The sequence below is a fragment of the Hemicordylus capensis genome, chromosome 5, assembly GCF_027244095.1.
Source record: "Hemicordylus capensis ecotype Gifberg chromosome 5, rHemCap1.1.pri, whole genome shotgun sequence".
NCBI lineage: Eukaryota > Metazoa > Chordata > Lepidosauria > Squamata > Cordylidae > Hemicordylus > Hemicordylus capensis.
In genome coordinates, this window is record NC_069661.1 from 246,540,984 (window position 1) to 246,553,980 (window position 12,997).

Sequence of the window (12,997 nt, forward strand, 5' to 3'; positions counted from 1 at the left end):
ACTCCAGATGTAGAGAACTGGTCTTGTGGTAGCAAGCATGACTTGTCCCCTTAGCTAAGCAGGATCCATCCCCGTTGCATATGAAGGGGAGACTAGAAGAGTGAGCACTGTAAGATATTTCCCCCCAGGGGATGGAGCCGCTCTGGGAAGAGCAGAAAGTTTCAAGTTCCCTACCTGGCTTCTCCAAGATTCCTAACTGCAACCTTGGAGAAGCCGCTGCCAGTCTGTGAAAACAATACTGAGCTAGATAGACCAACGGTCTGACTCAGTATATGGCAGCTTCCTATGTTCCTATGACTGTGAAAGGAAAGTAGACTGATTAATTCTTACTAGAACAACTTGTTTCTGTATACGAATGTACATACCTAGTGGCCATATTTGTTGGATTTATGAGGAGACTTGGGTTCAAAACCACTCAGCCTAAAGGGCAGGAGATGGAGAATGAGCTACACTGACAGCTCCTCTCCCCTCTCACTAGGAGCTCCTGCTCAGCCATGAGGTTCAGAATAATTTAAGGCCACTCTTTCTCCCTTGGCCTAGCCTGCCTCACAGGGTCCCCAGACATTATATCTGGGGATCTCTACCTCAGACTTGGGTCCCCAGATATAAACATTAAAATAAGGCTTCAATCTTCTGCACACCCCTGCTAACTGAGCAAGGAGGCACCTTTTAAAAGTGGTGGTTCTCTTTATTTGTGAGCCACCTAATGGTGCAGTGGGGAAGCAACCTGCTTAGAGAGCAGGAGGCTGTTAGTTCAAATCCCCACTGGTGTGTTTCCCAGACTATGGGAAATACCTATATCGGGCAGCAGCGATATAGGAAGGTGTTGAAAGGCATCATCTCATACTGCACGGGAGAAGGCAATGGTAAACTTCCTCTGTATTCTACCAAGAAATCCACATGGGTCTGGTCACCATGAATCAACACAGACTCAATGGCACCTTTCCTTTCTCTCTTTATTTAGCAGGAGGAGAGCAACCGGCCCTTGCCACCACCAGCACAACACCCCTCCAGTGGCTCCTGCTGGTGTCTCTCTTATGTTTCTGTTTAAGATTGTGAGCCCTTTGGGGGCAGGGAGTCATTTTATTTATTAATTAAGCCTATTTGGGAACTTTTGTTGAAAAGTGATATATAAATATCCATCGAATTCGTGTGGCTACGGAGTAAGCACCACGGAATACAGCGGGGTTTAATGCCAGATAAACATGCAGAGGATTGCACTGCACATGTATTAAAAAGCCGCATCCTTTTTGTGGCACAAAACGCTTTGCTGTTCAGTAGCTGGAAACCAGGAGGGGCTCACGGCGAGGTCTCCGCGGTTGGCAGGCTTAGCCCACGCGGGGGCGGGGAGGGGGGAAGAGGTGGACCATGGACTAGAACTCCAGTTCCCAACCCAAGCACTTTGGTGGAAAAACAGCGACGGCAGCGGGGTAACTCGTGCCCCTAGGGAAGGAAAACATGACGAATCGATAGCTCGGCGCTCTTTCACGCAGTCTAGCGAGATAACCCAGGCAACTCTAGACAGAGCTCCAATCAATGGCTCGGCATTCGACTTCCGCCTCCTTGCCGGCGCTTTTCACACCTGCGCCACAACACAGCGTTAATCGCTTTTTGTAAGGGTGTTGCTTTTTCAGACCAGCAAAATCGGTTTACTCCGAAACTGTAACGGGTCGGCGGTAGCCCGATCCAGACACCGAGCAGCACGCCAACATTTCCCAAGCGAGACGTCGACTTGCGCTTGCGCGCCAGCCACCTGGTGTAGTAGCACTTTCTCCTACACCTGTAGTAGCAGTTTCTCCTGCTTCTCAGCGACCCCTTCCCTGTGTATCTGAGCGCATGCTCAGTATCGTCAAATGAAGCTGCTTTTCGTTTTCTGCCCCAAACCCATATTACACAGGCCGCGAGTGGAGGAAACTCGAGAGGGGAGGGAACGATGGCGCGCAGGCGCGTTCCTAGAGAGAGCGAGCGCGCACGGAAAGACCGTTGCTGGGCTCCGGCGCGCGCGTCCAGCGCATGCGCATTAGCGTCTATTCGGTGGTGTTTGTCTTCCTTCGCGCCGTGGTCGGTCTATGGGATATGCGCCACGGCCGTTACCTCAGCAGCCGCAGGTAGAAGGAAGCGAGAAGGAGGAGGAGCGACGGGAAGATGCCGGGGAAGCTGAAGGTCAAAATTGTAGCAGGGCGGCACCTACCCGTCATGGACCGAGCCAGTGACCTGACGGACGCCTTCGTGGAGGTTTGGCGGGGCAGGGGCTTCTCTGGGCCGCGCGACGCCCTCCTCACAACCCGGCGGCGTGCCCCTCTATTTGCATATATTTGCATGCCGGGGAGCGCAGCGGCAGGCTGCTAGGAGGACGCTTTTTGCCCACTTCGAGGTTCGAACAGAGGAAGCTGCCTTACACCGTCTAGCTCAGTATTGTCTGCTCTGACTGGCAGCGGCTTCTCCAAGGTTGCAGGCAGGAGTCTCTCTCAGCCCTCTCTTGGAGATGCTGCTGCCAGGGAGGGGACTTGGGATCTGCTGCTCTTCCCAGAGCGTCTGCATCCCGGAAGGGGAGTATCTTACAGGGCTCACACATGGAGTTTCACCGTCAGATGCAAACCAGCATGCACATCGCTTAGCAAAGCGGACAACTCGTGTCGTGCTTGCTATCACAAGACCAGAACTCTTCCCATGGAATTTATAACGCTCACTTTCCCAGCCGGCCCTTAATCCAGAGCCCTGAGGGCGGTGTGTGTGTGTGGCTCTCGCCAAGCACCCTCATCTTTATTCTCCAGCAACAGTTGGTGAAAAAGAGCAAAGGCAATGGCCTTTTTATAGCCAATGGGGCCATTGGCCCATGTGGGTCAGTGTTGTCTGTTGGAGTTTCCAATCTGTGGTACTCTAGCTGCTGAACTACAACTCCCAGCCTGTAGCTGGGGTTGATGGGAGTTGTAGTTCAGCAAGTTCTGAGAGTAGACCATCTAGCTCAGTTTGTCTACACCAGGCATCCCCAAACTGCGGCCCTCCAGATGTTGCTGAACTACAACTTCCAGCATACCCAGCCACAAAAAAATTGTGTCTAGGGATGCTGGGAATTGTAGTTCAGCAACATCTGGAGGGCCGCAGTTTGGAGATGCCTGGTCTACACTGACTGGTTGCAGCTCTCCAAGGTTTTAGGCAGGGGCCTGTCCCTGCCCTATGTGGAGATGTTGACAGGGATTGAACCTGAGACCTTATGTATGCAAAGCACATACTCCACCACTGAGCTATGGTCAGGGTGTGTGTGATGGGCTCCAGAATCAGCCAGTTTTATTTCATGGCTGAGCAGAAATATGAACCCCAAACTTCTGGACTCTAGCCCAAGGTTTCTTAACCTTTTGCACCCACTGATCTCCCCCGCCTTCTCAAATATTATTCATGGACCCCCACCCTGTTTATATATTTGCATAAAAAGAGGGGTGGAAATAAACATTCAAGATAGTTTTTGAGAACTTTCATGATATAGCCCAGGATACTTAACTTTGGCCCTCCTGCAGATGTTGGCCTACAGCTCCCATCATCCCTGTCAATTGGCCACCGTGGCTGGAGATGCCATGAGCTTTAGTTCAAAAACACTTGGTGCAGAGTCAGACCCTTAATTGTACACCATGCCAGCTTGTGATTTGCAGTTCATTTGTGGATTCAGGTTTTAAAAAAAATCATCCCTGTGTATGGTTTACTTAATTAATAAACAACCACTGCTTATATTATCCTTGCAGTGGCTGCAAATGTCAAAATAAGTGCAGGAAGCTTGCTGGGTGACCTTGGACTCTTTTAACCTGTCCTGCACTATCTCACAGGGTGTTTAAGTTGATATTGGGAGACAGAACCATGTTGCCAGCCTGAGCTTCTTAATTGAAAAGTAGGATATGAATGTAGTAATGTTAAATTATTAGAGATATTTATATACAGGTGGACCTTGATATTCACGGGGTTTCTGTTCCTGGCTGCAGCTGCGGATATGGAAACTGCGAATATTGGGGATATGGGGTCGTGGGGGTTAGATTCCTGGTCCGATTAAAACCAGCTGATTGCGGGAGAGCTCCTTACCCTGCTTTGCCACGCCCCCGAGTCTTGCTGTGTCCTGGAATGCCCCCGAATAGACCGAAAATCGCCATTTTCTTTTTCTTTTTTTACTTTAATGGAGCCATTTTGTGGCTCTGACAAACAAAATGGTAGCCGGAAATGACTTCTGTGGTCATTTCCGGCCACCCCTGACCCATGGATACATGAGGTCAATGTGTTTTTTTCTCTTCCCCTCCACATATGCTGAGGGCAGCTGTCCTTTCCCCAACTGCGGATACCGAAATGTTCTCAAAGCAGTGTGCCTGATAAAATGGTTTTCTATCCCAAGTAGCGCTCACAATATTTAGAAACATAAATTCATGTGTTTGTGTGCATGTGTGCGCATGCATGAACACACACAACACATTGGTAATAGCCAGTGGAAATATGATATGCTGGGCTTAAGGCATGTTGATTTGGAATTGTTCCATTGAGATTAATGGAATTTACACCCAAAGCAGGGATGGAACAGTGCATGTTTATTCATTCAGGCGTAAGTCTTTGGGGCAAGCAAAGCCTGTACAAAGGGACAGGCTTCACTTGAATCAAGGTGGAACCAGACTGCTAGCACTTAAAATCAAAAAGGTTGCAGAGTAGCTTTTAAAACAATGCCTGGAGTATTTTATGTATTTATGTTCATTTATTTAAGATATTTCTATACTGCCTACAACTTGCGTCTCTGGGCGGTTTACAATTAAAATAATTTAAAACATCAAATCAATTAACAATTAAAATCATTAAAAACATTTAAAACCCAGTATTAATTTTTTAAAAAAACTATAAATCTAATTAAAAACCTAGGTGAATAAATGTGTCTTCAGTGCCTTTTTAAAAGTTGCCGGAGATGGGGAGGCTCTTATTTCAACAGGGAGTGCATTCTAAAGTCCAGGGGCAGCAACGGAAAAGGTCTGTTCCCGAGTAGCCGCCAGAGGAGTTGGCGGCAACCGCAGACGGACCTTTCCAGATGATCTTAATAGGTGGTGGGGCTCATGGCGAAGAAGACAGTCTCTTAAAAACCCAGAGCCTAAGCTGTTTAGGGCTTTATAGGTAATAGCCAGCACTTTGTATTTTGCCCGGAAATGTATTGGCAGCCAGAGTAGCTCCTTCAACACTGGATTCTTGTCATTTCTGACAGAAACTGTGTGGTATCTGGTTTGGCAAGCAAAATCCCCTAAGTTGCAAGGGTGTAGATGTTTCAGATAAACCAGAAAGGGACTGAGTAGGACCCACAACAAAAACAAATATTTATATACTGCTTTTCAACGAAAATTTCCAAAGCGGTTTACATAGAAAAATAATAAATAAATAAGATGGAGGTAGAGGGGGGTAGAATAGACGGAAATACGATGGGTAGAGTAGATGGAAACACATTACAGCTGTTCAAAAAGGTCCAGTGACAGTAAGGGAGGAGCACTCCAATTAAGTGACTTCGTGTATAAGCATTTATACACCAATGTCAGAAGCCTCCGAGCCAAGATGGGCGAGCTGGAGTGGTTGCTAATGAAAACATATAGTGGGCATAATGCAAACCAGGTGGAAAGGTGAGAACTAGTGGAACACTGTTATTCCTGGATACAAACGCTACAGAAAGGACAGGGAGGGGAGGATTGTGGGCAGTGTTCCTTCTAAGGCGTGCACATGTGTGTGTGCTCACACGGTTTTTGATGTCCACTCAGTTAATTTTAGATCCCGCTCAGGTTGAATCAGGAAGGCCCCATTCTGAATGCCTGTGTGCACACACTGCCTTGATACTGCCACCCAGAACAAAACTCATTCCTCACACAGATCAAAAAAAATTGAGAGAACACTGATTGAGGGTGGAGTAGAACTGTATATTAAAGAAGGGATAGAATCCAGTGCTAGAAAACCTAAGAGAAGCAGAGTCCTCCACAGAATCATTATGGATGACAATACGAGGACTGAAAGGGTGTGTGTTACTAGGGACATGCTATCACCCTCTGGATCAAAACACTGAGAATGATCTGGAGAAGCAAACCAGAAAGGCTTCAAAGAGAGAAAGAACTGTAATAATGGGTGACATCAATTACCTTCACATAGCCTGGGTAAACTCACATTCTGGTATTGACAGAGAGGCCTAATTTCTAAATAACTGCTCTAGAACAGTTGGTCATGGAACCAACCAGAGAGAAGGTGCATTTAATCCTGAGTGGTGCCCAGGACCTAGTGCGAGATGTCAGAGTTGTAGAACTATTGGAGAACAGTGACCATAGTGTGATCCAATTCAGCTTATATGCGAGTGGAGAATTGGCAAACAATGTTCCCTCTAATTTTTTTCATTAGTGAGCGGAATGAGTTTTGTTCTTGGCAGCAGTATCAAGACAGTGTGCGCACATGTGCATTATGTGCCGCTACACAAACACACTCTCGCCTCAAACATATAGTCTCCCATTCAAATGCAAACCAGGGCAGACCTCAGTTAGCAAAGAGAACAATTCATGCTTACTAACAACAGACCAGTTCTCTTTTTTGCAGGTTAAAGGACAATATGAACATTCCTCTACTAAAGTATAATCCAAACACTCCGCCACTCTTTCCTTAAGGAATGCCTTTCATTTGCTACTGTGCGCGCACACACACACTCCCCATCCTGTCTCCATCAATGTTCCCTCTAACAGGGATTCCCAGAAGTTGTTGAATACAACTCACAGAATCCCTAAGCAAAAACCATTGCAGCTGGGGCTTCTGGGAGTTATAGTCAACAACATCTGGGCATCCCTGTTAGAGGGAACACTGGTCCCCATTGTTCTATTAGAACAGTGATTACCAGCACACAATGTAAGTTCATGGTTAAAGTGCCCTCCCCAGTGCAAATTGCAAATAAATCTATATGTACAATAATCAAAACCAAATTAAAACCAAAACCAAATTAAAAACTGAAAACCAATAATTAAAACCAAAACCAAAATTTTTTGTTTCCAGACTTAAAGTAATGATAAACTTGTTTCCAAATTTAAAGTTGTGACATTTTCTATCATTCACAATTAAAAAAAAGTGTCACTTCATTAGAAAAAAGCTCAAAGTGTCTTTCAGAGTGTGGATGCAAGCAAAAATTAATGTGACTGATTTATCCAGTCATTTCTTCAGAGCAACATTTTTATAATTGGAGCAAGTAGATAAGAAGCAGCTTTTTCAATGCCTTACCTACACAGCAGAGACTCCTAGGTTTCACATGCAGCCTCGCCCCACCCCGAGATGGCTGTTTCAAGTGTCACCTTTTCCCTTTTTATTTACCTTTTATTTTCCCTCAAGGAGGCAGAGAAGCCGGTACATTTTTTTTGTTTGGTTCCAATTCAGTTGTGACTTAAGGTTTTTTGCTGGTATGGATCTGCCATAGGCTAATAAAGATTCACTAGCCAGCTTGACATGTAGGAACATAGGAATCTGCTATATACTGAGTCAGACCATTGGTCTATCTAATTCATTATTGTCTACACAGACTGTCAGTGGCTTCTCCAAGGTTGCAGGCAGGAATCTCTCTCAGCCCTACCTTGGAGAAGCCAGGGAGGGAACTTGAAACCACCTGTTCTTCCAAGAGCGGCTCCATCCCCTGAGGGGAATATTTTGCAGTGCTCACACATGTAGTCTCCCATTCAAATGCAACCAGGGCAGATCCTGCTTAGCTAAGGGGGCAAGTCATGCTTGCTGCCACAAGACCAGCTCTCCTCTCTTCAGAGCTGGCTTCTGAGCTCAGCATGTCTGAGCTGGGTTCAGGGAGACACTGCTTGAATTTTTATTTATTATTATTTTATCTTATTTTTATACTGCCAGATATGTTCATCTCTAGGTGGTGTACAAAATATAAAACATTTAATAATCAATACAGATTAAAATACACGACACAATAAAAATAGCATAAACAGTTATTAAAACATATTATTGAAATTAATTCTGACTAAAAGCCTGTGAGAACAGGAGAGTGTTGAGGGTCTTCCTGAAAACAAACAGAGAAGGAGCCTATTTAAATATATGTGAAGGAGAAAACCTGCCAGGGAGGCAGTTGGACCCTTAGTAGATGCTGGGGGCATGAAAGGGATAATTAAGGAGAATAAGGAGATTGCAGAAAGGCTGAATGAGTTCTTTGCATCTGTCTTCATGGTGGAGGATACTGACCATATACCCACTCCAGAACTGAGCTTCTAGGCTTGGAGGCTGAAGAACGTCCAATTTGAGATGATCAGAGAAGATGTTCTAAACTGTCTTGAAAAACTAAAAATTAACAAATCTTAAGGGCTAGATGGAATCCATCCAAGAGTTAGTTATGAAGAAACTCAAATATAAAAATGCTGATCTGCTAGCAAAAATATGTAATTTGTCCCTATCATCAGGCTTTGTCCCTATCATCAGTCACTATCATCAGGTAATTTGTCCCTATCATCAGGTCCTCTGTACCAAAGGACTGGAAAATATTATTATTATTTTATTTAATAATAATAATAATAATAATCATCATCATCCCCCCCCCAGTGAGGCACTACCTTGGCGTGGTTGTGGGGCTTGTGTGCTCTGATGAAGGTGAGAGCTATGCCAGAGGTCCAACCATACTGGACAGGTCTCACGAGAGGAGCCAGACAAAGAGTGCCTCTCCCATCAACAATATGGTGAGACGTAACTTTAATAAATCTATACCTGATTGGTCGTCGCCCGGGTCAACAAGGACCGCGCCAGATGCTATAGTCCCTGGAAATCTGGTGGCAAGTGGGCAACAGGACTCAGGATCTTCAGTTGAGCAACCAGGGCTGGAGACAGCAAAGTTACTGGAAGAAACGTTGCTTAACCGAAAAAGATATACGAAAAATGCCAACAAGGAAATAATGATCTGCTATTACAAGTCTAGTCCAACTAGAAGAGGTTATTTAAAAAGAATGTACCAAATTTGGAAAGAGAAGCATCCAGATAAAGAAATAACAGAACAAAGGCTAGCAGACCAGAGAAGATTCATAATAAGAAATAAAGTATTCACAGGAGTTGAGCTGGAAGAACTGCAAAGAGCAACACAGGCTCAAGATATGGTTGAAGAATTATCACCAATTGAAGAAGTTGCTCAGGCGCAGGTGGAGAAGGTGTTGGAAATCGAGGATGCCACTGTTGCTGAACTGTTTCAAAATCAAAACCAGGCAACCTCCCCTTTGCCTTCACCTCAAAAACCCGAATGCCGTTTAACAGAAAAGCAACAAGAACTCAAGCAAAAAGTAACTGAGCACATGAACCAAACAACCACCAGGGTTTGACTTCCAGCTCTAAAAACAGTTGCCAAAAAACAACTTGCTCAGGCATTAAAAGATGTCAATGCTGCACTTGCAGAAATAACAACCAATAATTTGCAAGAAACAAACCAACTAATGTACAGTGCAGCAACAATAACAACACAAGAGCTCGGATATAAGATCAGTGGACCTGTCAAAAAAGAAAGCAGTACATCACCTAAATGGAAGATTCGATTAGAAAATAAAATCGCCAGGCTTAGATCAGATGCTAGTAAATTGAAAGATATGAAAGACAAGAAGCTGAAGAATGAAAACACCAAACAGTATCTGATCCAAAAATACCACCTTGATTCAAGGAAAATTAGAGAAGTCCTGGAAATAATAAAGCAGCAAATAACAGCAGTGTCAAAGAAGATTAGCAGATATGAAGCCAGAATTGCACAACACAGGCAGAATCTCCAATTCCAGTCGAATGAGAGACGTTTCTACCAAAGCATAGAAGGAGTAACTGCAAGAAACGTAGAAACACCAAATAAAGAAGAAACAGTGCAATTCTGGGGGAAATTATGGGACAATCCAATAGATTATAATAAAAAAGCAGGCTGGATGAAAGAGGTCAAAACATGTAACCAACAAATGCAAGATCTAATAACAACACCAGAATTAATAAGTGAAAGAGCAAAGAAAATTAAAAATTGGACTGCGCCAGGCGACAATGAACTGCATGGCTTCTGGCTTAAACACCTAACAAGCCTTCATAAACAACTATCAAAACAGTTCAATCACATTATGAAAGGCGGTGATATTGAACAATGGCTAACAACTGGGAAAACTCATCTCATCATGAAAGACCCAGAAAAAGGTGCAGTTCCAAGTAATTATAGACCGATAACCTGCCTGCCAACCATGTTCAAATTATTAACTGGAATAACAGCAGATGAAGTGATGCAACACTTATTAACTAACAAACAGCTTCCAGTTGAACAGAAAGGAAATTGCCTGAACACCAGAGGCACAAAAGATCAGCTGCTGATTGACAAAATGATTTTAGAAAATTGCAAGAGAAGAAAAACCAATCTAAGTGTTGCATGGATTGACTACAAGAAAGCCTTCGATTCATTGCCTCACACATGGATACTAAAATGTTTAGAAACCACTGGTGTCAGCAAAAACATTCAGATATTTATTGAAAAAGCAATGAGCATGTGGAGTACACAGTTAACAATCAATGGCGAGACACTTGGACAGGTTAGCATTAGAAGAGGCATTTTCCAAGGGGACTCACTATCCCCTCTGTTGTTTGTAATCGCCATGACCCCACTTTCACAAATACTAAACAAAACAGGCCTCGGATACCAAACATCTAAAACATACAGTAAAATCAACCATCTGCTGTACATGGGCGATCTGAAGATGTATGGAAAGTCCCAGTCAGAAATCGAATCACTGCTAAACACTGTCCGTATATTCAGTAGCGATATAGCAATGGAGATTGGACTAGACAAGTGTGCTGCATTACAAATGAACAGAGGGAAAATAAGAAAAACAGAAGGAATAGAACTGCCCAATGGAAGCAAGATCAAGAACCTGGAAGAGAAAGAAAATTACAAATACTTGGGCATTCTGCAGGCTGATAACATCGCACACACTGAAGTTAAAAGAAAAATTGGAAGTGAATACATCAGGAGAGTTAGAAAAATCCTCAAGTCCAAACTCAATGGCGGGAACACCATACAAGCCATAAACACCTGTTATCAGAATCACTGCAGGAATAATAGACTGGACCCAGGCAGAGATTAGAGATGCTGGATTGTAAGACCAGGAAAATCATGACCATCAATCATGCTCTGCACCCCCGCAGTGATGTCGATAGGCTGTACCTCCCTCGCAGCTCAGGTGGAAGAGGAATGCTGCAAGTCCATCAAACAGTAGAGGAGGAGAAAAGAGGCCTTGAAGAATATATCAAGGACAGTGAAGAAGATGCACTTCAAATGGTCAAGAACGTGAAACTATTCAACACCAATGGACCAAAGCAGGCCTACAAGAAAGAACAAGTCAAGAACCGAGCAGAAAAATGGAGAAATAAGCCCCTGCATGGTCAATATTTGCACAATATAAGTGGAAAATCAGACATCACCAAGACCTGGCAATGGCTTAAGAATGGCAACTTGAAGAAAGAAACAGAGGGTTTAATACTGGCTGCACAAGAACAGGCACTAAGAACAAATGCAATAAGAGCAAAAGTCGAAAAATCCACCACAAACAGCAAGTGCCACCTTTGTAAAGAAGCAGATGAAACAGTGGACCACCTAATCAGCTGTTGTAAAAAGATCGCACAGACTGACTACAAACAAAGGCATGACAAGGTAGCAGGGATGATACACTGGAACATCTGCAAAAAATACAAGCTACCTGTAGCCAAAAATGGGTGGGACCATCAAATTAAAAAAGTGGTAGAAAATGAAGATGTAAAAATATTATGGGACTTCCGACTACAAACAGGCAAACATCTGCCACACATACACCAGATATAACTGTAGTCAAGAAGAAAGAAAAACAAGTCAAAATAATCGACATAGCAATACCAGGGGATAGCAGAATAGAAGAAAAAGAAATTTTAAAAAATCACAAAATACAAAGATCTACAAATTGAAATTGAAAGGCTGTGGCAGAAAAAGACCAAAATAATCCCAGTGGTCATTGGTGCCCTGGGTGCAGTTCTAAAAGACCTTGAAGAGCACCTCAACACCATAGGGGCCACAGAAGTCACCACCAGCCAATTACAAAAAGCAGCTTTACTGGGAACAGCCTATGCGACGATATCTATAACAACTGACAATAAAATTCAGCCATCCCAGGTCCTTGGGAAGGACTCGATGTCTGAATAAAACAAACCAGTTAATAACACCTGTCTGACTGTGTAAACAAGCAATAAAAAATATTTTCCAGTCCTTTGGTACAGAGCCTGACGATAGGGACATATTACATATTTTTGCTAGCAGATCAGCATTTTTACATTTGATTTTCTTCATAACTAACTCTTGGATGGATTCCATCTAGCCCTTAAGATTTGTTAATTTTTAGTTTTTCAAGACAGTTTAGAACATCTTCTCTGATCATCTCAAATTGGACGTTCTTCAGCCTCCAAGCCTAGAAGCTCAGTTCTGGAGTGGGTATATGGTCAGTATCCTCCACCCTGAAGACAGATGCAAAGAACTCTTTCAGCCTTTCTACAATCTCCTTATTCTCCTTAATCCGAGTTCAAATCCCTATTCAGCCATGATAGTTGCTGGGTGATTCAGGCCCAGTCACTTCTCTCTCAGCCAAACCTACTTCACAGGCTTGTTGTGAGGAGAATAGTACACCGCTCTGAGCTTCTTGGAGGAAGAGTGGGATATAAAATGTACTATTCTCCTCACAACAAGCTTGTGAAGTAGGTTTGGCTGAGAGAGAAGTGACTGGGCCTGAATCACCCAGCAACTATCATGGCTGAATAGGGATTTGAACTCTGATCTCCCTGGTCCTAGTTCAGCCCTCTAACCACTACACCACGTAACTTTGGTTTTCAAAAGGGGATTTTAAAAAATTGTTTATTGTTAGATTTATATACCGTTCATTTCATTTAAAAAAATCTTTCATTTAAAAATTTCATTTTTCATTTTAAAAAATCCCAAGGCGGTTCAGGGGGA

General features: G+C 43.7%; 1 protein-coding gene across 24 annotated transcripts in view; it reads left to right on the top strand.

The window, feature by feature from the left end:
* The first annotated feature begins 1,986 nt into the window (after positions 1–1,986).
* The window catches only part of C2CD5 (C2 calcium dependent domain containing 5), a 153,134-nt gene continuing 142,123 nt past the window's right edge, over positions 1,987–12,997 (top strand). For 14 of the 24 annotated variants that reach the window (XM_053251511.1, XM_053251512.1, XM_053251506.1 and 11 more), the window contains exon 1: positions 2,005–2,235. In XM_053251511.1, coding sequence (XP_053107486.1) covers positions 2,146–2,235 — 90 coding nt within the window. In that variant the 5' untranslated portion in view covers positions 2,005–2,145. Of the gene's footprint in view, positions 2,236–12,997 lie in introns of all 24 variants that reach the window. The other 10 variants (XM_053251525.1, XM_053251527.1, XM_053251518.1 and 7 more) reach the window with 5 other exon arrangements.